The following is a 27,786-nucleotide window of genomic DNA, read 5'->3' as shown; positions in this document are numbered from 1 at the left end:
TTGGTGATGCGCTTACCGTTCCTTCTCCCGCCAGGGGAGCTTTACAACTCTTGGGACTTGAGACAGGTGCCCCCCACCCTACCCAGTGAGAGCGGTCCCCAAGAAGGCTCCAGGAGGGCTCGCCTGCCTCTCCTACCCCCCAAGTCCCGATGCTGAGTGTTCAGGAAGCTGCTGACCCCACAGTACGTCTCTCCTTGGGCATGGCTGCCTGTGGCCCACATCCCTCAGCCTATGGCTGTAAGATGGGCTACGTGGGCAAAGCCATCCTGAGGGGAGACCACCGAGGCATGTGTGGCCTCATGGGGAGTAGAGGCTGCCAGTCAGGTGCCATGGGAGACCCTCCCTCTGTCCCCCCTCTTCCAGCTGCACTTCTCCCTGGGGCTTTGCAGGGCAGCTGGTCAGCCTCTCTTGATGGACCAATGTCCTGTGGCTCTCGTGCTGCCTGGAGCTGGTGCCTCACCCCCGTGGCCCCCCTGTTACATACACCATAGACTGTGGGCCCTGACAGTCTGCTCAACCCTGAGACTGAGGGCTGGGGAAATGGATGTGAGGCCTCCCACGCCAGGTACCACGTCCTTCGAGTGAGCTGCCCACATGCACTTGCCACCAGGCCGCCTGTGCATCTACGATGGGTGGACGCCCTCAGCCCTGACTGCACCCTCCATTCTTACAGGCTCGCCAACCTCGGCTCCCACCTCCTCGAAGACCGCTCCCACCCATGGAACAACGACTGGGCCCCCTTCATCCACCACAGGCCCCCCTTCCACACCCACACCCACTCCCGCGACTGTGTCAACGACTTCCACGGGAGCTTCCACACCAATAGGACACTCGTCGACCATGCCACCCACGCCACAGACCACCAGCACCTTGACCTCCAGTGTGACCACCCCTACGGTGATCCCATTAACCTCGCCCCACATCACCACGAGCATCGTCTCAGTCACCACCGGCACTCAGAGGGAATGCTGCTATTTAAATGACACGTACTATGCCCCAGGTATCCAAGCTTTTCATTCTGACTCAGGCAATGCAGGCTGGCGGGACTTTGCGTTCCCAGTGCCCAGGGGTCAGTTGAAGGTCTAAACTGGGTGCTTGCTTGGGAAGCTGGATGCCAGCACGGGCGGATGTCTCCATGGCCAGCCCCGTGTGCTGCCACCACCAATCAGGGCTGAGTGAGGGTGGTGTGGGCTTCTCTCTCGTGGCCTCTGTGGGGACCCGCCTGGGTATTCTGGTGGCCAGCCCTGTGTGGATGGGGTAAGGACTGGGTCTTTCCCCTTGCAGGTGAGCTGGTGTACAACAGCACACATGGGGACACCTGCTATTACGTGAACTGCTCGCTGGACTGCACCCTTGAGATCTTCAACTGGTCCTGCCCATCCACACCCACCACCCAGCCATCCATGACATCCAGTGTGCCGCCCACCACCAAGCCCCCTGCGTGCCTGGACTTCGATCCTCCCAGACAGGTCTGTGTCTGTGGGTGGCTTTTGTCCCCTCGGGCACACCCCCCCACTATCTGGGCATCCAAAGCCCCAGGCTCTACCTTTCTGCTGGTCATGCCCCTGCCCCTATGCCCCACATCCCCAGTTGGGCGAAGGCTTTAGGCAGCTTGCTGGGCTCAGGGTCTGCTGTGGCCCTCCTACCTTGTCTCCCACATGCCCCTTGCTGTAGTGAGGTGGCTGGCTGCCCTCCTGGACGGGGTTGCCCTTCGCCTTCAGCCTCCTGGGCAGGGCTCTTAGGTGCTCACCTGGGGCCTCGCCTGCACGGCCCACCCCTCCTGTGTGAACCTGGGTGCCAGGCTGGTGCCGCTGACCCTGTGCCCTCCCCACCTGCAGGAGAACGAGACCTGGTGGCTGTGTAACTGCACCATGGCCATCTGCAAGTACAACAACACCGTGGAGCTCGTGGAGGTGAAGTGCGACCCCCCACCCATGCCCACCTGCTCCAACGGCCTCATGCCTGTGCGCGTCGAGGACCCCGACAAGTGCTGCTGGCACTGGGAGTGTGACTGTAAGCCCGACACTGCAGAGACCCACCCCACCTGCTCCCCACTGTGTGTGTGGGGGCTGCAGACCCCAGGCTGTCGTGATGGCTTTGATGGCTGAGCACCCGCGGAGAGCCAGGCCCACGTTTGGAGCAGTTTCTCACGCCTCCTGCTTATTCCCCATCTCAGGCCAGGGGTCCGGGGGGAAGAGAGGGGCTTGCCTGGTGGAGCATGGCCACCGCCGAGGGGCCTGGGGTGGGGGTGGGGCAGAGCTGGAGTTGGAACCGAGGCCTGGCCACTGCGGGCTGAGTGCGGAAGGCACTCTTGGGGCCCAGATGTCCCACGTGCCCCAGGAACCAGACTCCGGGGCTTCCCTCAGTTTCTGCTTGCCCTTCCCACCTGACCCTTGACCCTTGGTCCCTGTCCTTGACCCTGTCCCTGTCCCAGCCCCCAGCCCATGGCTCGGCACTGGCTCACCCCAGCTCCCTCTGCAGGCTACTGCACGGGCTGGGGGGACCCACACTACGTCACCTTCGATGGGCTCTACTACAGCTACAAGGGCAACTGCACGTACGTGCTGGTGGAGGAGATCACTCCCACCATGGGCAACTTCGGGGTCTACATCGACAACCAGCACTGCGACACTGACAGCCAAGTGTCCTGCCCCCGCACGCTCATCGTGCGCCATGAGACCCAGGAGGTGCTGATCAAGACCGTGCACACAATGCCCATGAGGGTGCAGGTACGTTGGCTGGGGAAGGGTGTCCACGGCGGGGCGCACTGATGTGGGCTCCCTTAGCCGGTGGGAGGCTGGGCTTCCTCCCCCAGAGCCAGGCTTGGAGAGGGCAGGGCGGCACTCAGCGGACACATTTCTGTGTCTGGCCCTCTGGAGGCATTCAGGGACCTCTTGACCTCCCCCTCTCATGCCCCTGCCACCCACCCTGGGCACAGGTCTCTGTGGCAGAAGCCCCCTCCCTGAGGACAGGGGTGAGTGGGGAGGGGCCCTGAACACACTGCACGGAGTTGTTGGTTCCCGTGGCCCGGGGAGTCCTACCCCCTGCACGGGGGCCCCCAGGTCTCCAGGGGACTCTGAGGACAGCGGCCCTGCCACCTTGCCCCTGAGACGAGTCAGGACAAGGATCAGAAGAGGGAAGGGGGAGAGGGACGGGCAGAGATCCCTGCACTGGGCACTCAGCCTGAGGACAGGCGGGGGAGGGTGACCCCAGGTGCCTCCGGAGGCACAGCTCGTCCCGCCCTGCTGGCCTTCCCTGACCCCAGATGTCTCGGCCACAGGTGCAGGTCAACAGGCAGGCCGTGGCGCTGCCCTATAGAAAGTACGGGCTGCAGGTGTACCAGTCAGGCATCAACTATGTGGTGGACATCCCTGAGCTGGGTGCCCTCATCTCCTACGACAGCCTTTCCTTCTCCATCCGGCTGCCCTACCACCGGTTCGGCAACAACACGAAGGGCCAGTGTGGTGAGCCTCTCGCCCCCCGTGCGCTGCCCCAGGGAGGGTGTCCGGGCTGCGGCTGGCTGCGGGCGCCTGCCCCCACGGCTGCGGTTCTCAGCGCCGTGCAGGCCCCCACTGCCTTATTTGGGCTGGGCTCCTGTGGGAAGCCAGTAGGAGCCTAGTCTAGTCTGTGCCCTTGGCCCCGGCCAGCCGGCCACCGGGGACCTGGGCTGGGAGGGGCTGGGTCCTGGGGGCTTTGCCCAGCCTGCTGGACGGCTGGGCTTGGCTCAGGGACACGTGGCCTTCCTGCCGACACAGGCACGTGCACCAACAGCACCTCGGATGACTGCATGCTGCCCGGTGGGGAGGCCGTTGCCAGCTGCGAGGTCGCGGCTGGCCACTGGGTGGTGAACGACCCCTCGGAGCCGCAGTGTCCCCACAGGGGCTTCACCACCAAGCGCCCGGCCGCCTGGCCGTCGGTGGGCAGCAGCACAACCACCGGGACACGCCCTCCGTCTCCGCTCTGCGAGCTCATCAAGGACAGGTGATCCCGGCCCGGGCCCAGCTGCACCCCTGCTGGTCTGCGGAGAAGAGGCCACAAGGGCTGAGCCTGGGGCTGGGGAGGCAGAAGGAGGTCACAGTGGGGCCCAGGACTCGGGCTCCTGATTTCCATGGGGCTGAGTGGCCCGTAAGGCATCCCTGTGCCCTTTGTGACCCCCCCATCTCTCCTGCCTCCTGGGCTGGTGCAGGGGCGGTTGGGCTTGAATCCTGGGTAGAGACTAGTTGACTCGGGACAGAGTTCGCATCCAGGACTGATGCTGGGGAGGGGTATTTGGGCTTAGACAGAGAGGGGGCGCTCCCAAAGCTGGCATCCCTGGGAGCGAGCAGCTTGTCCCCAGAGGTGGGCGAGGCGGGGCTGGGAGGTTCCCTGCTGGTGTTGCTGGAGGGGGGTCTTGGCACCCCGTGGCCGTTTAGACACGAAGCTTCCATCTCCGGCCCGAGCACAGCGCCTCATCCTCGGGCCACAGTGCTGGCCCCCCTACCCCAAGGCCAGCCCCGCCGCTCTGCTCCCACCCTCAGCCCACGGGCATCTGTCTGGTGGTGCAGGCTGAGCCGGGCCCCGGGGGACAGCCCGGGTGGAGGTGCTGGGCAGGGGGTATTGTGAGAGAGGCTGGGGCACCGGCCAGACCGTGACCTGCAGCCCTCCACCCGCAGCTTGTTCGCCCCGTGCCACGCTGTGGCATCCCCCAGGCACTACTACGAAGGCTGCACATCCGACAGCTTCGCCGCGCCCGGCTCAGGCCTGGAGTGTGCCAGCCTGCAGACCTACGCCGCCCTCTGTGCCCAGAAGGGCATCTGCGTCGACTGGCGGAGCCGCACCGGCGGGGCCTGCCGTGAGTGCCTGCCCGCCCCGTCCCGGGCTCTGCTGGGCGCTGTGCCGGGAGCCAGACTGGGGTGGGGGGACAGGCCACCAGAAGAGCTGCCTTGCTCAGCACCCGGCGGGCTGGGCCCCCTCCTCCTGGCTCGGGACAGCAGGGGGGGCTGAGGCCACGCTCAGCCCGTGCGGGTGTGTCGGGTCCTGTTTGGGAGGGGCTGGGCACGATGTCACTTGGGGGTTAGGGTGGGGGACACAGGCTTTCCCCCTCTGACTCTGGTTCCTGCTCCCTCCCCGCAGCGGTGACGTGCCCGGCGCACCGCGAGTACCGGGCCTGTGGTCCCGTGGAGGAGCCCACCTGCAGGTCCAGGTCAGTCGCCGTGGATGCGTCGGGGCGGTGGGCTGTCCCTCTGACCGTGCTCCCGGCCGGTGTCAGGGCTGGTCGTCCAGTCTGTCCCCTCGCCGTCTCATGATGCTCTCCCCCCCAGCCCCACCCAGGCAAACAGCCCACGCCTGGCGGAAGGCTGCTTCTGTCCCAAGGGCACCACCAGCTACGCGCCCGGCTTCGACGTCTGCGTGGACCTGTGCGGTAGGCTGCCTGCCAGAGGCCGCTACTCCTCCCTGGGGCTGAGGCCAGCTCCCACGTGCTGGGGCTGTGCTCACGGGGCTGTGCTCACGGGGCCTGTCTCCTTCCTTCCTAGGCTGCGTGGGGCCCGACAACGTGCCCAGAGAGGTAGGCCGACACCCTTGGTGCTGGGACTGGACACTCCCACGAGCCCTGCATTTTGGGAGGTGGGATGGGTTGGAATGAGAACCTGGGACCCTTGGAGGCTATAATGAGTAATGAGTGATTTAAGTCCTGGAAGGCTGAGCTAGCAGGGGGATCCACCCACTAGCCATTTCATGCTCTGTCTACACCTGCGGCGGCGTCTGCAGTGTTGAGCGTGTCTCCTGCGCGTGGTTGGCTCTTTAGCTCCACGCTGTGTGAGCCCCACAGAGGCACGTGGCGCGTCTGCCCCGCACCAGGCCTGTGTGTGCACACGCTGGTGAGCAGGTCTTGGTTGTGATGTGAGTGTCCTGGCCCAGGACCTGCCTTGTGCGCTCAGAGCGGGGAGGGCGCGGGCTTTCCCGCAGGCCGCCGGGTGCAGCGCTGCCTCGGGCTGACCGGCGCCCGCTCTCCCGCTGTTCGCCCCTCCTCCCTGCAGTTTGGGGAGCACTTTGAGTTCGACTGCAAGGACTGCATCTGCCTGGAGGGGGGCAGCGGCATCATCTGCAGGCCCAAGACATGCCACCCCAGGCCCCGCGTGGAGTGCAAGGAGAAAGGCACCTACACTGTCACAGAGGTCGACCCCGCCAACGTCTGCTGCAACATCACGTCTTGCAGTAAGGCGTCCGCGGGGCAGGGAGCGGGCCTGGCCCTGCTGTGATTTCTGGAGGTGGGGGCCTCAGGGCATGTCTGCAGGAGGGTGGGCGTCGGTGGGGCCATGGGGGTCCAGACCCCAGGTCCCTCTGCTGCAGGCCCCCGCCCTGTGCAGGGTGGCGTCGGGGCTCGACCAGCTAGCAGCCGTGCTCACTGGGGTGTCTCCCCCGTTTTCAGAATGCAACACCAGCCTGTGCAGGGAGAACCCCCCGCCGTGCCCGCTGGGCTTCGAGGTGAAGAGCAAAATGGTCCCTGGGAGGTGCTGCCCCTTCTACTCGTGTGGTAGGTGGGCCGGGGTGGGAGATGAAGGAGGTCTAGGCCGGGCAGCCGGGCTGGGGCTGGGCAGTGGTGTGATGGGGGTATGGGGAGGTGGGGGGGTGGGGCTGAAGTGGCCCCTGCCTGGGGGCTCAAGTTCTGCCCAGCGGATGCACCCAGCCCAGTCCGCTGGCTCTGCGTCCACGTGGGCTCAGGCAGGACAGTCTGACCTTCGTTCCTCTTCTTCCCCCCAAGTACCCAAGGGCGTGTGTGTTCTCCGGAACGCTGAGTACCAGGTGAGCCCTGACGGGCTGCGGGGAGTGGGGCCGGGTGCACAGAGGGCATGGGGTTTGGCAGGCTCTTGGCTGGCCCGGTGAGGGGCCCTGCTCTGGGGGCTCTCGGCCCCGGGGCGCCCAGCTCGCCTGCTGGTGATGGGGGGCGGTGCCCTGGAGGAGGGCAGGTGCCTCGGAGGCCCCGCCTCACCTTCCCTCCCCGTGCCCGAAGCCCGGTTCTCCAGTCTTCTCCTCCAAGTGCCAGAACTGCACGTGCACCGACCGCAGGGACAACGCCACGCAGCTCAACGTCATCTCCTGCACCCACGTGCCTTGCAACACCTCCTGCAACCGCGTAAGCACCCCGTGCCCAGACAAGTGCGGCCCGCCCACCGCCGTCCCCGCGCAGCCCTTCCTCTTTCGATGCCAGCCCGCCCGGGTGTCCTGCAGGGCTTTGAGCTGGTGGACGTCCCCGGCGAGTGTTGCAAGAAGTGTCAGCAGACCCAGTGCATCGTCATCAACCAGCCCGGCAGCCAGAGCGTGGTCCTGAAGGTGCACATGCCTGTCCTTCCCCGCCCGGGGCAAGGCTGAGTCTCCCCCGGGGCTGCAAGGCTGTCCACGTCCTGTCTCTTATCAGGACACCTGCCATGGGATTTTGGCCCCCTGTCCCTCCCCCACGCCCCGGGTAATCCAGGATGGTCTCACCTGGAGATCTTTAACTCAGCTCCCTCTGAAAGACACCCTTTCCAGGTCAGGTCACCTCTGCGGGATGTGCGGGTTAGGTTGTGGACCCGTCTGTGGACTACAGGCTGGTAGTCCCTGGGCCCCTCCTGGGTGCCACCGGCCTGGTGGCCCCGGGCCTGTGGGCTGCACTCGGCAGGGTGTTCGGGGTGTCTCCAGTTGCCTTTCTGGGTGGGACTCCTGCCAGGCCTCCCACAGACCCTCCTCTGCCCCACAGCCCGGGGACATGAAGAGAGACCCCCTGAACAACTGTACCTTCTTCAGCTGCATGAAGATACATGACCAGTTCATCTCATCCGTCTCCAGCATCACCTGCCCCGACTTTGACCCCAGCACCTGTCTCCCGGTGAGCGGGCCCATCACTGCTGGGAGTGGGGGTCCCCGATGTTCCTGAGCGGCTGGCCCGCCAGCACCAGGACAGCAGCCTCCAGCCTGGAGGGTCTGCTGTGGGCCCTTATGCAGGAACGGCCGCGTGCACCCCCGTGGCAAGCGGGGGGCTGTCACTGCTCGGGGAGGCCTGCGAGTCCCAGCTGCTTCTCCTTCCCGCCAGGGCTCCATCACGCTCATGCCCAATGGCTGCTGCAGGAAATGTGAGTTCCGGCGGGTGGCTCCTGGGGCGCGGGGCGCGGCGGCCTGGCAGCGGGCTCCACCCGGGCCCCTTGGAGGGAGGACAGCACGAGGGGATGGTGCCCCGGGAATCCCGTCCCCTCTGTGCCACTCTCAGCTGGACGCTGAGTTCGAAGGCATCACCTGGGCTGCCCAGGAAGCCTGAATCCCTTCCTGAGAAGCAGGACAGAGCTCAGCTTACTTGAGGGCGGCCGAGGTGGGGTGCTTGGGGAGGGGAGAGGAAGCAGTGAGGGGGAGTGAGAGGGCCCTGCATGGTGGAGACCCCCCGAACCTCTGCCCCCTCTCCCCAGGCCTCCCTCGCAATGAGACCAGGGTCCCCTGCTCCACTGTCCCTGTCGTCAGGGAAATTTCGCACAACGGCTGCACCAAGCTGGTCACCATGAACGACTGCTCCGGGTCCTGCGGGACCTTCGCCATGTGAGGCCCAGGCCGCGAGTGGCCCTGGTGGGGGCGGCGGGGGGGATCCTGCGGAACCTTCGCCATGTGAGGCCCAGGCCGTGAGTGGCCCTGGTGGGGGCGGCGGGGGGATCCTGCGGGACCTTCGCCATGTGAGGCCCAGGCCGCGAGTGGCCCTGGTGGGGGCCGTGGGGGGGGCGGGGGCTGCGTCCGCGCCAGCAGGCAGTGGCGCCTCACCCCGGCTGCTCTGCAGGTACTCGGCCGAGGCCCAGTCCCTGGACCACAGGTGCTCCTGTTGCAAGGAGCAGCGCACCAGCCAGCGGGAGGTGACGCTGCAGTGCCCGGACGGGCGCGGACTCAACCACACCTACACCCACATCGACAGCTGTCTGTGCCAGGACACCATGTGCGAACTGCCCCCCTGGCGCAGGGCCCGGCGCTCTGGCCTCAGGGACCTGGGCCCGGGGCGGGGGTGAGCGGGGAGCGCTCGGCCACCCAGGCCCCGCCTCCACCGTCCATACACCCCCTCTATTGACCCTCTGAGCTTCCTCGCCTCCTAATCTGACCTTCTCTCTGCAGATATTTATTCTCCAAAAGCCTTTGTTTGATTCTCTGCTTTTCCGAAATAAACTCAGGCAGACACTGCGCTGCTGTGTTTCAGTAGAGGCTGGGCGTCGGGTGGGCCACCGTGCACGGCCGAGGTCTGGCTGATTCCTGGGGAGCGAGTGGGCTCCGGCCACCAGGCTCTGCACACAGGATCGGGGGGACACAGCGCCCAGGGGCCTGGCCTGGCTTCGGCAAACCCCGGAAGGCACTGTCCTGCCCTCTCCTGCCCTTGGCATGCACGAAGCCCTGGCGGGGCCACCGAGATGCAGGTGGCCCCCCGCTGCAGGAAGCCCCCTGTGCCCGATTTTGTGAAGAAGGATGCAGTCCCTTTAGCAGCCATTATGCTGCCTGTGCACCTGTTTGCGTGCATGTGAGTGTGTGTTCGCGTATGTGACCTGTGTGTGAATGTGCACACGTTTGCATGTGTGTGTGAAATGCACCAACCCCTGGGGAAAATAGAGAAGGTCCTGGTCCACAGACGGGGGCAGCATGCCGACGCCTGCTGCAAAAACTGACAAAAAGTGACCTTATGGGTCCTTCCGGGCTGCCGTAACGCAGCTGGCCGCAGGGCCTCCGGCTGGCTCTGGGGACCAGGCCAGGAAGCGGCCCTGTGTGCGTGCGTGTGTCCACGTGTCCACACGCCCACGTGTGTCTGGGGACCTGCTCTGTGCGCTGGCTGAGATACCAGAATGGTAATTCTAGGGAAGGGACCCTCTGGTCCTTTTACCGTAGAGCGAGGCTGGCAGCCGTGGGGACCCACGGGGTTGGGAGGGGAGCAGTTGCTTCTCTCTGACCAGGTGGTGGGGGAGTGGGGGCCCTGGGTTCCTGGGCTGAGGACCCCCAGGTGTAGTAATCCAACCTGTGAGCATCCTTGGAGACCTAAGGGGAGGGCACTCTCCCCCCGGGGCCCAGGTACAGTCTGCTGTCACATTTACACCTGATACCTGTCGGCCACATTTACACCTGGCTCACGGGTGCTGGATGAAGCTGCCCAGGGCCTAGCCGTGCTTGCACAGGGCGGACCCAGGCCCCCTACCTCCCCTCCACCCACCGCCTCCTGCCACTGCCCTCCCCTCAGCCACCTGACCCCCTCCCCCACCTGACCCCCACCTGACACCAGGTCAGGACACCCCAGCACAGCAGTGCCACCCTGGATCCCGGGCTCCTGGTGACTTCAGGAGCTCAACTGCACCTGGCCCAGCCCGTGGACTCCTCGGTGGTCAGTTGGCCTGGGATGGACTTGGAGTCACCAAGTCCCCTCCTAAAGCAGATTTGTTAAGGGGACAGAGGGGTTGCCCACCCCTGCTTTGTGGCCACGTGGGGTCCTGGGTGCCTCAGAGCCAGCCCTGCTGGTAAGCGGTCACTGAGCCCACCCTAGGCTCTCAGCTGTTCCTCTGTCCCTCCTGGGCCATGAAGGCTGTGAGCTCCATTCACTCAGTGTGTGGCCTGTTGCCTGGACCTGGACCCGAGCCCCAGGCCCGGCAGCTCCAGCCCCGGCCGCGAGACCTGTAGGACAGGCCCGGGGGGAGGGCGCTGGGGCCGGCGCTGGGTCGGGGGGTGGTGTCAGGCTCTGGCCAGCAACCTCCTTGGCCTCCCAGGTCCCCACTGCTGCCCCACTAGCCCTGGCCTCACAGCTGTGAAACGGGGGTTCCCGGGTGACCAGGGGTGGGCAAAGGTGGGTTGTGCCCCCAGGCCCGCTGATTTAAGCAGAACAGCCCTGGCTTTTTTCTCTTGGACATGGAGTTTCCATGAAGTTTTGCTTGGAAAGAGGTTTTTGGCTTAAAAATAGTTTGACAGGGACTTCCCTGGTGGTCCAGTGGTGGCTAAGACTCTGCATTCCCAGGGCAGGGGGCCCGGGTCCCATCCCTGGTCAGGGAACTAGATCCCGCGCACCGCAGCTGAGTCCGAATGTTGCAACTAAGACCCGGTGCAGCCAAATAAATAAATAAATATTAAAAAAAATAGTTCGACAAAATCATCGGCAGATGGCGGGAGGCCGCGGCCCTGTCCCCCGAGAGGAACCCGCGGGCGCCTCCCGCCCACCCCGCACGTCGAGCGCTCACGGACGAATGAACCAGGGAGCGCGTGAGCAGAGGAACCATCCACACGCCAGCCTCTGCGCACGACCCCAGGCCCATGAAGACCCAGGCGGGGGCGGGGGGGGCCGGGGGGGTAGGTACCGATTCATTGTTTCGCTTCCGTCAGGCCAACGGTTCCTGCCCCACCCCCCTGTTTAGATGCGGGCTCTGAGGGCTCTGCTGTCTGCCGGACACCTGTACGGTGGGTGGCAACCCGGCCCTCTGCTCAGAGAGCAACCGCCTGGGCCCTGCCCCTCCCTCCGCGCTCCCAGCCCAGCCCTTCTCCCACTTCAGCCTTCCGATCCTGCGGAGACCCCAGGCCCTGGGGCTGCTCCACAGGTGCTCCCCGCCTGCCCCAGACCTGGTTTCTAGCTGGGGAGGGGTCCCCATGGAGACCCCAGGCCGGGCCCACACCGCCGATGGATGCAAAGCCCGGACGCCAGGTGGTTCCCTGCTCCCCAGTCCGCGGCCCCTCTCCTGGTCTGGGTCTCTGGGCTGAGCTCCCCTTTCCACTGACGCCTCTGGGGCCGATCTCTCCTCTGACCAGAGGCAGAGAGGCCTCCACCTGCCTCCACCGCCTCTGCCCCCCCAGGCTCTCAGGCACCGCTGTGCCAGGGCAGAGGCGGCAGATGTTCCCAACCACCTGGGTGGCCCGGGGGACACCTGTAAATGGGGACTTGGCAGAACAGGTGCGTCCCTGTCCGGACAGCCTGCCCCCTCCCCCTGCACACGGCCCACCCAGGTCACAGAGGCGTTGGAGGGTCAGGATGGGGGACAGGGAGGGAGGAGGGCGGGCAGCCTGCAGCCCCCTCCCCTCTCCAGCTGCTCTCTCTTCCTCCTCACCTGGCTCACCACCCGGAGCTGTGTCCTCCTAGGACTCCCTAGGGGTACGCCCCTGGAGCCACGGCCATCTGCTTCTCCCACGGCCCATGGTGGGCTGTCCCCTGTCTGGGGTGCCCCCAGGTCAGCCAGGTGGGCGGCCCTGCCCCGGGGACCTGGAAGCTGGGCTACAAGGTCTCCGCCACGGTCTTGGGTGCCGTGGGAACAGGGCCAGGCTTGGGACAAAGTAACTGCCCCTCTCCATGCTGCCCCACCCGCCCTGGGTCGTCACAGCTCCTCCCCGCTTCCCGCAGCCTGCCCACCTCTGCCCCTGGCCGGGAGGCTGTGTAAGAGTAAAACACCTCACTGTTGGCTAAGTGCCTGTTTCTCCTGCTGCCCCCGTGGACCCTCACGCTACAAGGGCCCTGACACAGGGTTCACTCCAACCCTGTTTTCAGTAGGAAAACAGGCCTGGAGGGCAAGGGGCTCCCAAGGCCACCAAGTGGACCCCGAGGCAGAGTTGACCAGGCCATGGGTCCTTCTGCTGCATGCTGCCTTCCCCCCCCGCCCCACCCCAGCAGGTGACCCCCCCACCCCCCGCCGTTCCCTCGAGCTCACTGATGCTGGACGGGCCCCAGGGCAGGGCCCACAGGTTCCCACCAGGCCTCACGGCACTGCAGCTCAGCTACGCTCGACCCCTGGATGCCGGCTGGCCCACGCTGTCTGGGGTGGCGGGCCTGCAGCGTGGCCTTCAGCGGTGCCCATGGCCATGGTGCCCACTCGGGCTCCAGCTGTGCAGGCCACTCTGTGCCTGCTGTGCCCCTTCAGGTCCTCACTTCACAGCGGGATTGTGACCATAACAACCGACAGGTAGTGCCTGGCTTGCTGCTACCCAGGCCTTCCAGAGGCTACGCTCGCCCCCAGACACTTGCCCCCCACCACAGGGGAAGGCCGCAGAGCCAAGACCCCTGCTGGGGCCCGGGAGGGATGGGGTCTCCTAGGCACCCTGCGGGATCGCAGGTTGTCAACCCTGGGGCAACACTTCTCGGGCTCTGTGGGGCTCCACCGGTGAGGGGAGCCCTGGGTCCACAGCCTGGCCCTCGATCGCAGGGCTGCGGTGGAGACCCCAGGGGTGAGAACACAGCCTCGTTCTGAGATGCTGCCCGGGCCTCCCATGGTGTGATAGCCCTGTGCACACCCAGAGCCTGGACATTAGATAAGGACCGGACTTAGGGTTTCCATCACGAGTTCCCACCTTGCTTTCCCCAGGGCACCTTTTATTTTATTTACTTATTTTTAAATATTTATGTATTTAATTAATTATTTGGGGGGTGCTGCATCGGGTCTTGGTTGAGGAATGCGGGATCTTTCGTTGTGATGCTCGGGCTTCTCTCTAGTTGTGGCATGCAGGGTTTTCTCTCTCTAGTTGTGGCGCGTGGGCTCTGTACTTGGCGGCACGCAGCCTCTCCCGTGGCACGCGGGCTTAGTTGTTCCACGGCATGTGGGATCTTAGTTCCCCAACCAGGGATCGAACCCACGTCCCCTGCATTGGAAGGCAGATTCTTTACCACTGGACCACCAGGGAAGTCCCTCCCGGGGCACCTTTTATTTATTTATTTATTTATCTCTCTAACATCACCTCTTTATCACAACGACGCTAGCTGAACCAAATATCACAAAGTAAACCCCAAAGGCCTCTCAAAAGTCGTATTTACAGAATATTTTACAATATAGGAAATGCTTGTTCTACAGTAAGTTTTTTTTTTTTTTTTTTTTTTTTTTGCGGTACGCGGGCCTCTCACTGTCGTGGCCTCTCCCGTTGTGGAGCACAGGCTCCGGACGCGCAGGCTCAGCGGCCATGGCTCACGGGCCCAGCCGCTCTGCGGCACGTGGGATCCTGCCAGACCGGGGCACAAACCCGCGTCCCCTGCATCGGCAGGCGGACTCTCAACCACTGCGCCACCAGGGAAGCCCTACAGTAAGTTTTTAAATACTAAATTTGATCCGATGTCATATGCAAAAAAGTATGCATAGAAAAAATTTTTTAACATATGTATATAGGTGCATGGACAAAAAACAGAAGAAAATACACCGAAATGCGAGCAGTGGCTGTCTGGGTGGTGGGATGCCGCCAGGCAGGCGGGGAGCCTCTATCTGGGAGCTGCGTGGAGGGGACCCTGTCACATCCTGCCCTGGATTTCTCTGCACAATCGGCGTGTTCTACCACGAGCACGCGTTCTAACAGCAGAAATTCTTTTCAGAAATCACTGAAGATGTGGGAATTCCCTGGTGGTCCAGCAGTTAGGACTGCTCTCTTTCACTGTCTGGGGCCCAGGTTCAGTCCCTGGTCGGGGAACTAGGATCCCGCAAGCTGCACAGTGCGACCAAAAAAAACCACTGAGGATAGAAATCTTTTATGTTCCCCTCTGCCTTGGCTGGGATGCTCACACGCGTGTGGACATGGTCACGACCCCTCAAACCACACGCTTAAAGCCTGTGCATTTGTTGTGTCAAGTATGCCTCAATGTTAAACCGTAGCAGGACAAAACCAGTCGCCGTGGAGCAGGGCTGCTCCACACCCACACACTTCTGGAGCAGAAGCCTTCCCCAGCCGTGCCTGTTTCCCCTCCATCCCAACTTCGGGAAGCATGCTTGTTCTGAATAGGATTCGGGGTAACTTAGGAAACTGCTCTCAATACAGTATTTTAAAGTTGAAGACATTAACAGGAAAGGAAATCAGTGGGAATATCGAGGTAGTAATGGGAAAAGTTAGCACACAAAGGAGGCACAGTCATGTCACCATGGCCAAAGTGGGGGCAGAGCGGGAACCTTGTGGCCACAGGCCGTCACAGGGCTGTGTGTCCCTTTTGGGCTCCAGGCACAGGGTCACAGTACCTTGGGGACGAGCGGCCCAGCCTTCTCTGTCCTCCCCGACAGGTGTCTGGGCTGCAGAGATTCTGGCCCCTGAGCTCTCCCGAGTTGGAAGTTCACTGGGCCCCTGGGTGGGCACGGGGGGGGGCAGTACTCGCAGGAGTGGGGTTTTCTTTAGACAAGGTTCATGGAATGAAGGAAGTGAACAAACGAACCAAGGCGCTTTGCCCCAGACACGTGGGCCTTGTCCCAGGCAGAGCCACTGCCTTTGAGAAACCAGCAAGGCCACCTGCCAGCAGCCAAGGGCTGAGTCTCCTGGCAGACTCGCCTGCCCCAGGCCTCCCTGCTCATCCGGGGCACTTTTAAAAAGACCACTCAGAGCTGAGCCTGTGAGAGTTAGTGACCTCTGCCCCAACAGCCTTGTGAGTACTAGCTGCTCAACTGTGACCTGGGACAGACGACCCTGCGCACCAGCCGCCCCTTGTTTCTGGGGCCCGTAGGTAATAAATCTTGTGACTTTACTTCCTTTGTGGGAGTGTGTTGAAACTGCGCCTGCAATCGAAATGGTCCTGGGGTTTTCCCTTCCCCAAAGCGGGACATCAATGCTGAGGGGCCGGGGTGGCCCCTCCTTCAACAGACAGTGCTCTGAATAGTCTTAATATACCAGTTCCTGGCTTTCCAGCTGGAACTCCAGAAAAGAACCTTCTCTGAGAAGCAGCTCTGGGCAAGTAGGGAGGGGGTCTGGGGAGGGCTGCTCCCTTCTCAGGGGACCCCAAGTCCCTCCATGGCTGTCTCTTCGCTTCTCTTTCCAGGGAAACACTTCCCGGTGTCTTAAACTGGAAACGAGCCTGATTGACATAGAATATTCCACCTGACACAGCAGAAAGCACGTTCTTTTTAAGTGCACGTGGACTGTTCACAAAGATGGGCCGTACTCCAGTCACAAAACAAAAGGAAACATGTTTAAAACAGTAAAAATCATACAAAGTATGTTACACACATGGGACACATGGAATTGAACTAAAAATCAACAACGGAGAGAGAGATATCTGGAAAATTCCAAATATTTAGAAATTAAGACATACTTCTAACTACCTCATGAATGACAGAGGAGGCCACAAGAAATCAGGAAATATTTAAAATAGAATACAGATGAAAACAAAACCTATCAAAAATTGTGAAATGTAGCTAAAGCATGTCTTAGATGGACTTTTATGCATTTAATGTTTGTATTAGTGAAAAGGAAGCTCAAAGCAAATAGAAAGAAGCAAATAAGAGAGAGCATAAATAAACAAAATTTAAAACAAAACAAACAACAAAACCAAAAATCCAATGGAGATTGTCAATGAAACAGAAAACTGGCTCTTTGAAGAGATTAAAAATAAAACTGACAAATCTCTAGTGGATCATGAAAAAAAGAGCAAAGACGTGAATGATTAATATCAAGATTAAGAAGGGACATAACTACAAATCCTACAGACATTAAAAGGATAGTAAGGGAGTATTATGAGCTGCTTTATGCTAATACATTTGATAATTTAGATTAAGTAGACAAATGTCTTGAAGGAAACAAGTTAACAAACTTTGTTCAAGAAGAAATTGAAAACTTGAACAGCCCTATGTTGATTCTAGAAAACTAAAACTCAAAAACTTTTCCACAAAGTTCAGGTTCAGGTGGTTTCACTGGTGAGTTCTATCAGGTATTTAAAGAAAAAACAATATGATCTTACATAAATTCTTTCAGGAAATAAAGAAGGAGGGGACACTTCTCCGCTCATTTTATGGGGCTAGTATTTATGTTGATTACAGAACCAAAGATATCATAAGTAAAGCAAATCACAGATCAATTCTTCTCATGAAAATAGGTGCAAAAATCCATAACAAAATATTAGCAAGTCAAATCCAACAATACGTACACAGGCTAATACCAAGTGAGGTTTACCCCAAGAATGCGAGATTGGTATAACATATGAACATCAATCAGTGTAATTCCCCATGTTCATAAAATAAAGGAGAAAAACAAATGATCACATTATATGCAGAAAAAGTGTTTGAAAAAAATCACAACACTTTAATGATAAAAACTCTCAGAGAGCTAAGAAAAAAAGAGAACATCTTCAACCTGATTGGGGACATTTACAAAAACCTGAAGCTAACATCACACTCAGAGATTAAAGCCTATTCCAAGATCATGTAGGAGAGTAGTCTGTGTGCTCTCACCACTTCTGTTTAGCATTGAACTAGAGGCCCTTGCCAGTGCAATAAGACAAGTAAAAGAAATGAAAGATGTTCAGGTTGGAAAGATCTGAATGGTATATTTTATAAAGATGTCTATATTTGCAGATGATATATTTATGTATGGCGATAACCCTAAGGAACCTACAAAATATCTACTAGAAAGAATAAGTGAATTTATCAACATTGCAGGATATAAGGCAATGTACAAAAACCAATGGCATTTCTATATAGTATAAATGCACAATTAGAAATGAAATTAAAGAAAACAGCTCAATTTACAATAGCATCATAAATAAAATACTTAGGAATAGATTTAACAAGAGTTGTATGAGATGTGCACAGTAAAAACTACAAAACAGTACAAAGCAAAACATAAAGGCTGAAGTAAATGGAAAACTATACCATGCTCATGGTGGAGGATTTAATATTGGGAGCATGGCTGCCCTTCCCAAATTTATCTAAAGATTCAATGCAATACCAATCAAATCCCCAACAGGCTTTGTTGAAGAAATTGACAAGATGATTTAAAATTCATATGGAAAGGCAATCTGGTATAGTCAAAACAATTCTGAAGAACAAAGTTGGAGGGCTAGCATTACCTGATTGCAGGAAAATGTTGTATAAATACAGTTTTATATTATTTATTATTTATATTATATTAATTATATTATTATAAAGATATAGCCTATATAATTAATAGTGTTCTATTGGCATAAAGATAGACATACAGATCAACGCAGCAAGACAGAGAGTCCAAGAATGGTGGCGCAGTGGTTGAGACTCCGCCTGCCGATGCAGGGGACATGGGTTCGTGCCCCGGTCCGGGAAGATCCCACACGCCACAGAGCGGCTGGGCCCGTGAGCCATGGCCGCTGAGCCTGTGAGTCCGGAGCCTGTGCTCCGCAACGGGAGAGGCCACGACAGTGAGACGCCCGCCTACCGCAAACAAAAACAAAAACAAAAACACAAAGGTAATTAATAGGATAAAGGTAGTCTTTTTTAACAAATAATGCCAAATGTCTATCTGTGTGGAAAAGAAATAAACCTTGACCCTTAGCCAACACCATATACAAATATAACCTAAGTGCAAGAGCAAGAACTATTAAATTTATAGAAGAAATACAGAAGAAAATATTTATGACATTGGAATAGGCAAAGATTTCTCAAACCAGACATAAAAAACACAAAGTATAGAAGAAAAAAACCAATAAAATAGACTTTATTAAGATTAAAATCTTTTGCTTTTTGAAAGACATGGTTACCAAATTTTTGCAAAACATATGTCTGAAAAGGAACTTACATACAGAATATATAAAAAAACTCTTACAACTCAATAAAAATAAGTTAACTCAATTAAAAATAGGCAAAAGATTTATAGGATCCATCACAAAATATGATATAGGATCGGCCAGTAGGACGTTCAGCATTACTGGTCCTCCAATCAATGCACAAACTACAAAGGTGTGTCAGTCTTCACACACGGACAATACAAAATGTTGGCAAGAACATGGAGTAACTGGAACTCTCAGATGTTGCTGGAAGGAATGTGAAATTGTACAGCCTTTTGGAAAACAAAACGTTACCAAGTTAAATGTATACTTACTATGTGACTCACCAGTTTCCCTCGTAGATGTTTACCCAGGACAAAAGAAACCACATGGTTGAAGAAGACGTATGTGAATGTTTGAGGCCCCATCATTCAAGATTTCTGAAAACGAGAAGTGATGTACTTGCCCGTCCACTGCTGAATGGATAGACAAATGGAAATATTGGCTTGGCCAAAAAGTTCGTTCGGGTTTTCTATAACATGAAAAACCCGAACGAACTTTTGGGCCAACCCAATATAGCCGTATGTTGAGATACTGCTCTCCAATAAAAATGGACAAGTATCGCTGTATGCAACTGGGGTAAGTATCAAAAGCACTGTGTTAATTGAAAGTAGTCAGGTGTAAAGGACTGCAGGATTCTGTACCACAGAATTCTAAAAGTGACAAAACTGGGGGGAATGGCGAGCACAGCGGTGGTTTCCTGGGACCAAGGATGTGGAAAGGGACCAGCTGCAAAACGGCACAAATAAGCTTTCTGAGTTCCTCCATCTTGGTTTTGGTGGTGAGTACATGACTGCACATAGTTACTAAAAGTTATCAGGCTGCTTGTCACGTGTCTGCTGTCAGCTGGTGGGTCTGCAGGACTGGACATGGTCGGAGTAGCTTGGGTCACTGGCGCCTGTATCCATGAGTCGCTCCTTCTCCAGAAGAAGGTGGCTATTCCCATGGCGGTCACCGTTCCCAAGAGGCACGAGAGACCCGAGGGCACAAGCTCTTTTCGTGCCTCCACATGTGTTGGATTTACTGCTGTTCCAGTGGCTATAACTACCATGGACACAGCAAGCCCAGATCGGTGAGGATGGGATACAGGGGTGTGAACAGCCGGGCCTTGGACCACATCGTGTCACACAGACTTTCGAAGAAGTGGGAGGCCGAGGCCTCTCATTTCTGAAACTAGGATAACAGTGATACAAAAATCTCTCAAAAGCAGCCCCAGGAAAGGAAGTTGCAGACACCCTGAAGCATGTGTTAGTCCTTGTGGGGCTTGCCTTTTCCTCTGCGGCCACATCTCTTTCCATGAGGAGCTGGTCCTTCTGTTCCTGCCCCTTTGTCCTTTACGTCCTCCATCTCAGAGAGAGCGCAGTGGCTTAAAGGCTTAATCCACACCCGAAAAGAGAAACAGGGCGTGGGCATCCCTCCTCTCTTCTCTTCCTTCCTCCCGGGCCTGACCTGCTCTCCCTTGCTTCTCCAAGGAGGGGGCTTGTCAGGGCCGGCCATTGGAGGGCTGTCTGTTTAATTCGAGGGGTCAGAGTAAGGAAGCCGACTTACCCGCAAGCGCGATCCGTGGTCTCCGGCCAAGACTTTATAATTTACGCAACTAGGCCTTGTCCTGCACACGCCAGCTCCCCTTCCTTCTTTTCAATTGGTTCAAGCCTTCAGGTGGGGAGGGCTGTGTATGAAGCTCCCCTAAGATCCCAGAAACCGTGAGCAAGGAGGCTTACCCAGCAAGTCAGGTATCGTTCAACAGCAGAAGATCTACTGACGTAACGTCTCAGTCAGGATAGCTCTGCTGTGCTGCAGGAACAAGAGCCCCCAGATCTTGGTGGCCTGTGACAGCAGAGGTTTCCAGGCACCCTGGACTGGTGCTCTGCTCCCATCTTCTCTCCAGGACCTCAAGTGATGGAGCAGCTGTCATCTCAGAGATCACGTCTGTCACACGGAGCCTCTTGCCCAGTGTCTAAACCCTCAGAACAGAGGGTCACCTGGGTCATCCCAGCTGCCAGGGCTGGGATGTGGGATGTGGCTTTGCCAACAGGAGGGGAGCCAGCAACGTTTGGCGATTTCCATGGACAGATTAAAGGAGAAAAACCATTAAGAGATGCAGAAAAAGCACCCCATGAAAGCAAACAGCTTGTCTTCATTTTTTTTTAAAGCAAACTAAGACTGGAAGGAAACATTCCTCATCTGTTAGTGGGTATCAGTCAAAAAGCGGCAGCAAACATCAGATATAGTGCTAGAGCTTTAGGTCATTCCATGAAAGTCAGGGGACGCGGAGGCTGTCTACAATGACTACTTTCTTTTTTTAAAAAAATTTATTGATGTATAGTTGATTTACAATGTTGTGTTAATTTATGCTATACAGTAAAGTGACCCAGTTATACATATATATTCTTTTTCATATTCTTTTACCATCAATCTATGGGGTCTAGAAGTTCTTGCCAAAGCAACAAAACAAGAAAAAAAAAAAGTATCAGGATTGGAAAAAAATAAAACTGTCCTGATTTAAAGATACTGTGATTATCAAGATGGAAAAGCCAATCAGAACTCAGTAACATTGTTGGATACAAGGTTAATGAAAACAAGTACACAAAACCAGTAGCATTTATTTATGCCAGTAAAAACCAAGTAGAAAAAATAATAATTAACACAGCCACAAACCCACGCAGATTCCTAAGAATAAATCAAACAGAATATGTCCCAGGCTATTAAGAGAAAATTACTATAGTTACTGGAAGGCAAATAGGAAGAACTTATTAAATGGAGAGAGATGCCCTGCTCACGAATGATAAGATTCAATTTTGAAAAATAAAACCGTTTCTTGGCAAGCAGCTGTATAAACCTAACAAAATGCCTTTCACGATCCCAGTAGAGTTTTTCATGGACTTGTCAGGCTGCTCAAACAGCCCACGTGAGACCAAAGAGCTAAGAAGAGCTGAGAGTTTTCAAAGAAGCACGAGGTGGGAAGGCTGGTCTCTTCTCACAGAGCCGAGTGGGCTTGCTCAGGGATAGGCAAGCGGGCAGGTGGAACAGACCACACGCCAGGACAGTGACTGCGGTGGGAGGGACTCCTCATATGCGGGGAGGGGCGACCTTCAGTAGAAGCTGCTGGGACAGCGTTCTCTCAGTGGGGAAGTAGGAATGAGGTCTCCACCTCACGCCCCAAACTAAGATCAGACACCAAGTGGCTTAAATAGCTAGATGTGAAAAGCAAAACTTTTAAACTTTCAGGAGAAATTAAAGGCGTGATGTTTATGACCTCAGGGGAGGGGAGGATTTCTTAACCAAGTCAGTAAAATCCCAAGCCGTCGATGTTGCAATGGAGACACTTGGTAATATCCTGTTTGCAAAGAGACAACCTAACAAAGTGAAAATACAGGCCAAAGAGGGAAGGAAGCTTCCGTGAGGATGACTCATGAGGACCAGTGTCCAAAGAGCTAAGGAATGCCCGTGATGTCCACCACCTGCTGGACCCTCATGGGGTGAGGGGAGGAGAAGGAAGGGGAAGGGGAGGACGGGGGAGGCTGAGCCCACCCACGGCCTAGACGGAGAGTCCAGGGCGCCCACCTGCTGCCTCGGGGCCGAGGGCAGCTCACCTCCTTCAGGCACGGATGACGAAAATAAGCAGCAAGCCAAGAAGCTTGGCCACGGGGATCCTGGAAACGCGAGAGAAGCCGCCCTTGGGACCCGCGTCAGCCCGCCGGCGCTTCTGCCTGGGCCGTCCCGCCGCTGGCCGAGCCGGGTGTCACAGCCCTCTCGCAGGAGTGAGACCCCCACCCTTCCCCAGAATGCAACACGGCCACTAAACCTGCAGGAACCGGAGCCACAGCAGGCTCGCGCAGACGCTGATCGCATCACTGGGGATTCACGCGTTATCCCTGCTTTATAACGTGCACATTTACAAACGTGGTGAAACTGTAAAAACTTTCGAGAACCATGGAATTCAGGATTGTGGCCACTTCTGGGGAGGGGTGGGTGGGGAGAGGCACCCGGTTCTGCCCGTAATATTTTATTTCTTGATGGAAAACATATCTGAAGCACAAAGGTCAAGGAGCTAATGTTAGTTGAAGCTGGACGGCGGGTACGTGGTGCCCACGTGTCCCTCTTCTCGATGGTACGTTTGAAATCTTTCCTGGTGGGAGGATGGGAGCTGGTGAGTGGGCCCTGCAACGTCCAGCGCAGCCCCTGGGGCCGCGGCAGGAGCACAGGGAACGTGCTGCGGTGGGGGGAGGGCGTCCCAGGTCTCAGGCTGCTGAGGGCGGTGTGGTCAGTCCCTCCCTGCCCAAGCCAGCCAGGCCGAGCCCGCAGCCTGCGACTAGGAGGCCGGAGCAGGGCCCCACGGACGTCACCGGGCTCTGAGAGCCTCATGGCGCCCTCGGACCCTCAGGAGAAGCTCCGCCAGGGTTTGCCGATGGCATCAAATCAGATCCTGTCTGTTTAGGGTTCTGCTGGCCGCTCCCTGAACCCCACCTGCCTGCCGGTCCCTGAAAGGAGCCGGGGATTTTCTCCCTGTGCAGTGAGTTTTGATCACTCTCTCTCCTTTTGTTCTTACAGGTTGTCGTGGGCTGAACTGTGTCCCCCAAATTCATACATAGGGGTCCTGACCCCCAGCACCCCAGAATGTGACTATTTGGAGATGAGGTCTTTAAAAAGGTGGAAAGTAAAATGAGGTCACGAGGGTGGGCCCTGCCCCAGTGTGACTGGTGTCCTTATAAGAGGAGGAGGTCAGGACACAGACACACACAGAGGGACGACCCCGTGAGGACACAGTGAGGAGATGGCCGTCTACACGCCGAGGAGAGAGGCCTCAGGAGGACCCAGCCCTGCCCACACCTGGATCTGGGATTCCAGCCTCAGGACTGAAGACAAAAAACAACGAACAATGTTGCTCCAGTCACCCCAGGAAACACACCCTGATCAACCCTGCGGCTACACGGAGGGAGGACCCAGGTGGACGGGATGGGCGCTCAGAGAGGACATAGGGCTTTCGGGCCATCACCTGTTGGCGTTCCCCCGGAGAGTCCACCCCCTGCCAAGCTCGGGGAGTGACAGGGGAGGTGTCATTGGCTCAGTGATCCCGGCCGAGGGTGAAGCAGCTTCCTCTAGGGGACAATCTTGGTGTTGGGGGGGGGGTTGACTATCACTTCATTTAACAGACGGCAAAACCTGCCAAGGTGGGCCAGCAACCCGGGGGGTCACGCAGCTGGGGTAGGCAGCACCTCACCACGCTGATCCCCCGGAGACCCTGGTTGGGCTGGGCGAGGGAGGGGGCCCTGGGGACAAGGCCAGGGCCTCCCCAGCTCCCCTCCCAGCCGGGTCATGCCACAGAAAACGCCTGCTCTGTCCTGGCTGGAAGTGCTTCCGAGCCCTGATTTCCCGCTCTTCCCGTGGTTGGGATGCCACCCGCCCGCCGCAGAGCTGGGACCCGCGGCCGTCCTTGCACCACGTGGCTGAGAAACGGGTACCCAGGCCTTGCAGCCAGGCCACCTCCTCCTGTGCTATGGGCTGGCGGGGGGTAGCTGGGCATTTTCCATCCCCAACATCCTCGGCGTCAGCAGGCCTGTTAACAAGGCCCCAGGGAGATCGGGGATGTTGCCACCTGGCATTGGAGGCCTGCCCCCCACCGGTGGCACGGGGCCAGCGGTGTCCTCTCTTCTCGGCTGTCCCTGGGCTGCCCCGAGGACCAGGAAGCGGCCGTTCCCCAGCATCTCCAGGGCAGTGAGCGAGCCGGTCATCTTCCCACTTCTGCTCGGGGGACAGTGGCTCTGGGCCAGGCTGCAGGGCAGGCCGTGCCTCTAGTGCCCAGCCAGACCGCCCCCCAGCACTGCCTGGGCTGCCCTCTACCGCCTCTGCCTGAGGATGGGGCCCCACACGGAGAACTTGCAGGGGGAACCCCACAAAGTGGGCCCCGGGTGCTCCCTACTTAGTGTCAGCTTTCAGGACTCTTCCTGCGAACGACGCCTGGACAGGGGTCTCGGGGGAGGCGTCCTGTAAGGACACCAGTGTTCACAGCGGCCTCCCGTCTGCGAAATCAGGGCTCACACAAACCCAGCCCCCAAGCAGCAGCTCTTGGCCGAACCGCAGGCATTTCTTGGCCGAACCCTTTGGCCTGTTGGTCAGAGATGGGCCAAGCGCCAGACCACGGAAGTTTACCCCGGGGCGGGGTCTTCTGCCCGTCCTTCTGGCGCTGAGGTGTTGCCGTATTTTCCTGAGAGGCCCGACAGAGGCTCGCCGGGAGGGCCAGTGCCGACTGCATCTTTGAGCCTGAGGGCCGGCGCTCGGTGGGGTGGGGGACGGCTGCCTCCTCTGTCGCTTCCCCTGGGTGGCTGTGCCGGGGGCATCTCCAGCCACTGCCCAGAGCCCGTCAGGTGTCCGGGGGTGGTGATGGGTGAGGGCCCCTAGGGCAGCACAGCCCGGCCACGGGTGGAGGTGCCCCAAGCGGCCCGCTGGCCGCGATGCTCAAGGGTCTGGAGTTCCAATTGCAGCTCACGTGAGTCTAGCTCTTCCTTGCATTTGGCTGCGGTGTCCAGGATGGTGGTGAGTGCTTCCGGGGCGTCACAACCCCCACCCCTCACGCGGGCTCTCAGCACCCACACGTCTGCGGCGAGCTCTCCCAGGACCCCCGACCCCGAGGGCCCTTTAATGCCCTCGACTTGGAGCAACAATTGGCTCAAATATCAAATAAAGTTCAGAGTTCTTTTCTTTCAGCTTTTAAACATATCACTCCTTGGTCCCGTAACCAGCGCGCATGGAGAAGTTCAAGGTCGACCCCATCTCTTTCAGAATCCTACCGTCTTCTACCCCCGCACCCTGGTAGCTGAGGTGTGATGGAGGCTTGGTAGCAAGAGGCCCGAGGAATTTGCCGTCCCCCGGCCCGGGACCCGGAGCCCCTCGGGTGCCTTGCAGGGTCCTTCTGGTTTCTCTCACCGTCTCCCCTGTTCTTATGATTCACGCCCACAGAACTGGAAGTAGGTACCCTTTGTCCGTGAGATTTGGGCGTGCTGTGAGTAGCAGAAGTTCATTCTTTTTATTTCTGAGTGGAACTGTGTTGCAGCTTTGCCGCAATTATTTATCCACCCTACTACTGGTGGACGTCTGGTTCCTCCCAGTGCCGTGGGGTGAACTGTATCCCCCCCAAGTCACATGTCAACGTCCAAACACCAAGTACCTTGGAATGGACTTGTTGGAAATAGCGTCTTTCTGGAGGTGATTGAGTTAAAATGAGGTCACTTGGCTGGACCCTAATCCTGTATGTTGGTGTTTATTAAAAGGGGAGATTTGTAGACAGACACACACCAGGGAGGATGGATGCCACGTGAAGATGAAGGTGGAGATCGGGGTGATGCTTCCAGACGCCAAGCACACCAAAGACTGGAGCAAACACCCCAGAGCTGAGGGGGAGCACTCGACAGAAACCCTCAGAGCCTCGGGGCGGGGCACAGCCCCGCACTCCCCTTGATCTGGGACTCCCCACCCCCAGGACGGAGTGAATGAACTTCTGTTGATCAGGCCACTTGTGCCCGGTGCCCTGTCCTCGGGCAGTCAGGGCTCACGGCCGTGCCCAGTGTTTGGCTACTGTTAATAAAGTTGCAATGATCATTGGCACAGTGTTTCGGGTGGTGCAGCCACCGTCTCTCTTGGAAACGCTTCGTCCCACGTCAGGCAAACGGTTTCCCGAGTGGTCCTGGTGATGGGCATGTCCTCTCAGCCGGGACGGGGGCTCCACCAGCTCGGTGCTGGGCCAGCACCTGGAACGGTCCGTCTCCGCCAGCAGCCCTCCTGACGTTTCACTGGGTCGTGTCCAGGGGCTGTTTTCCGTTTCTCTCTTGTTGGGCTGCCTTTGAGTCCCTTCCTTCTGAGGCCTTTTGTTTTCCACTGTGGGAAAAACGTTCCATTATTACTTTAACACTTTTCCTCTGCATAAAAATTTTTTTTAAAAATTATTTATTTATGGCTGCATTGGGCCTTCGTTGCTGCACGCGGACTTTCTCCAGTTGCGGCGAGCGGGGGCTGCTCTTCGTTGCGGTGCGCGGGCTTCTCATTGCGGTGGCTTCTCTTGTTGCGGCGCACGGGCTGTAGGCGCTTGGGCCTCAGTAGTTGTGGCACGCGGGCTCTAGAGCGCAGGCTCAGTAGTTGTGGCGCATGGGCTTAGTTGCTCCGCGGCACGTGGGATCTTCCCAGACCAGGGCTCGAACTCGTGTCCCCTGCATTGGCAGGCGGATTCTTAACCACTGGGCCCCCAGGGAAGCCACCTCCATTGAAATTTAAAATATTTTTCTTTGTGGTACGAAACATATAATATAGAATTTACCATCTCGCTATGCCTAAGTGCACAGCCCAGGGGCATTAAGCACGCTCGCATTGCTGCGCACCCTTCACCACCATCCACGTCCAGAAGTTGTTCATCCTCCCAAACCGAAACCCTGTCCCCATGAAACACTCACCCCCTCCCCTCGCCCAGCCCCGAGCCCACCGTCCACTTTCTGTCTCTATGGGTGTGACTCCTCCAGGGACCTCATGTGGGTGGAATCAGATGGGATTTGTCCTTCTGTGTCTGGCTTAGCTCACCGAGCATCGTGTCCTCAGGGTTCACCCAGGATGTAGCCTGTGGCAGGATGTCCTTCCTTTTTAAGGCTGACATCCATTTATGGATGGACCACATTTTGTGCATCTATCCACGCACCCTTCGACGGGCACCTGGGCTGCCTCTGTCTCTGGGCTGCTGTGAACATGGCGTATGAGTGCCTGCGAGCCTGCTGTCAGTCGCTCTGGGATTCTCCAGGGTCTTCCTGAGGAGAGAGTGGGGATGGGCCCAGACCCTCAGACGCACCTTGACGCATTCCCCGTGACCAGACCCCTCCTGCTCAGACCCTCACCTGAACCCTCTGGGGGAGGAGCCATTACAGGCTTGACCGGCCAGCCCAGGTGCTTGGAGGAGAGGGAAGGAGGAGAGATGCTGGGTGGGCTGGTCCACAGGCCTGCCTGCCATTGCCATTACCCTAGGCTGACTGGGACACTGCTGCCAGCCTCTGACTCCGACCTCATGGCCCAGGGGCCTGCTGAGGGCTGAGACCAGAGACGGCCAGAAGGCCTTCATCCCGTCCGCCTCCCACGGCCTCCCACTGTCCCCTCCCTACCCGCCCAGCCCCCCACCTCGCAAGGCAGCCTCGAGCTCTCTCCCTCTCAGCATCTCTGTGTCTCTGCCTCTCTCTCCCTGTCTCTCTCTGTGTCTCTCTCACTCTGTCTCCCACTCTGGGTGCTGACCAGTGACTGCGTCATTAGATAGGGCTTAGTTAAAACCCCATAAATCTCAAAGCTAAATAAGG

At 57.8% G+C, this 27,786-nt stretch overlaps 1 protein-coding gene and 1 long non-coding RNA gene across 2 annotated transcripts in view; both read left to right on the top strand.

The window, feature by feature from the left end:
* MUC2 (mucin 2, oligomeric mucus/gel-forming) overlaps positions 1-9,168 on the top strand; it is a 29,422-nt gene extending 20,254 nt beyond the window's left edge. The window contains exons 31-49 of the mRNA XM_033861450.1: positions 674-1,000; positions 1,285-1,469; positions 1,839-2,013; positions 2,482-2,729; positions 3,281-3,464; positions 3,756-3,981; positions 4,653-4,831; positions 5,113-5,182; positions 5,301-5,401; positions 5,514-5,545; positions 6,018-6,195; positions 6,410-6,514; positions 6,743-6,783; positions 6,992-7,114; positions 7,210-7,311; positions 7,718-7,846; positions 8,051-8,090; positions 8,418-8,544; positions 8,777-9,168. Coding sequence (XP_033717341.1) covers positions 674-1,000; positions 1,285-1,469; positions 1,839-2,013; positions 2,482-2,729; positions 3,281-3,464; positions 3,756-3,981; positions 4,653-4,831; positions 5,113-5,182; positions 5,301-5,401; positions 5,514-5,545; positions 6,018-6,195; positions 6,410-6,514; positions 6,743-6,783; positions 6,992-7,114; positions 7,210-7,311; positions 7,718-7,846; positions 8,051-8,090; positions 8,418-8,544; positions 8,777-8,999 — 2,795 coding nt within the window. The 3' untranslated portion in view covers positions 9,000-9,168. The remainder of the gene's footprint in view (positions 1-673; positions 1,001-1,284; positions 1,470-1,838; positions 2,014-2,481; positions 2,730-3,280; positions 3,465-3,755; positions 3,982-4,652; positions 4,832-5,112; positions 5,183-5,300; positions 5,402-5,513; positions 5,546-6,017; positions 6,196-6,409; positions 6,515-6,742; positions 6,784-6,991; positions 7,115-7,209; positions 7,312-7,717; positions 7,847-8,050; positions 8,091-8,417; positions 8,545-8,776) is intronic.
* Positions 9,169-21,940: 12,772 nt separating this feature from the next.
* LOC117313255 (uncharacterized) lies at positions 21,941-25,167 on the top strand. The gene is made up of 2 exons (XR_004527731.2): positions 21,941-22,574; positions 23,015-25,167. It is a non-coding gene; the product is annotated as an uncharacterized lncRNA (long non-coding RNA).
* Positions 25,168-27,786: the final 2,619 nt, after the last annotated feature.

This window comes from Tursiops truncatus, chromosome 8 (genome assembly GCF_011762595.2).
Source record: "Tursiops truncatus isolate mTurTru1 chromosome 8, mTurTru1.mat.Y, whole genome shotgun sequence".
NCBI classification, from domain to species: Eukaryota; Metazoa; Chordata; class Mammalia; order Artiodactyla; family Delphinidae; genus Tursiops; species Tursiops truncatus.
This window is presented reverse-complemented; position numbering and strand designations above follow the sequence as displayed.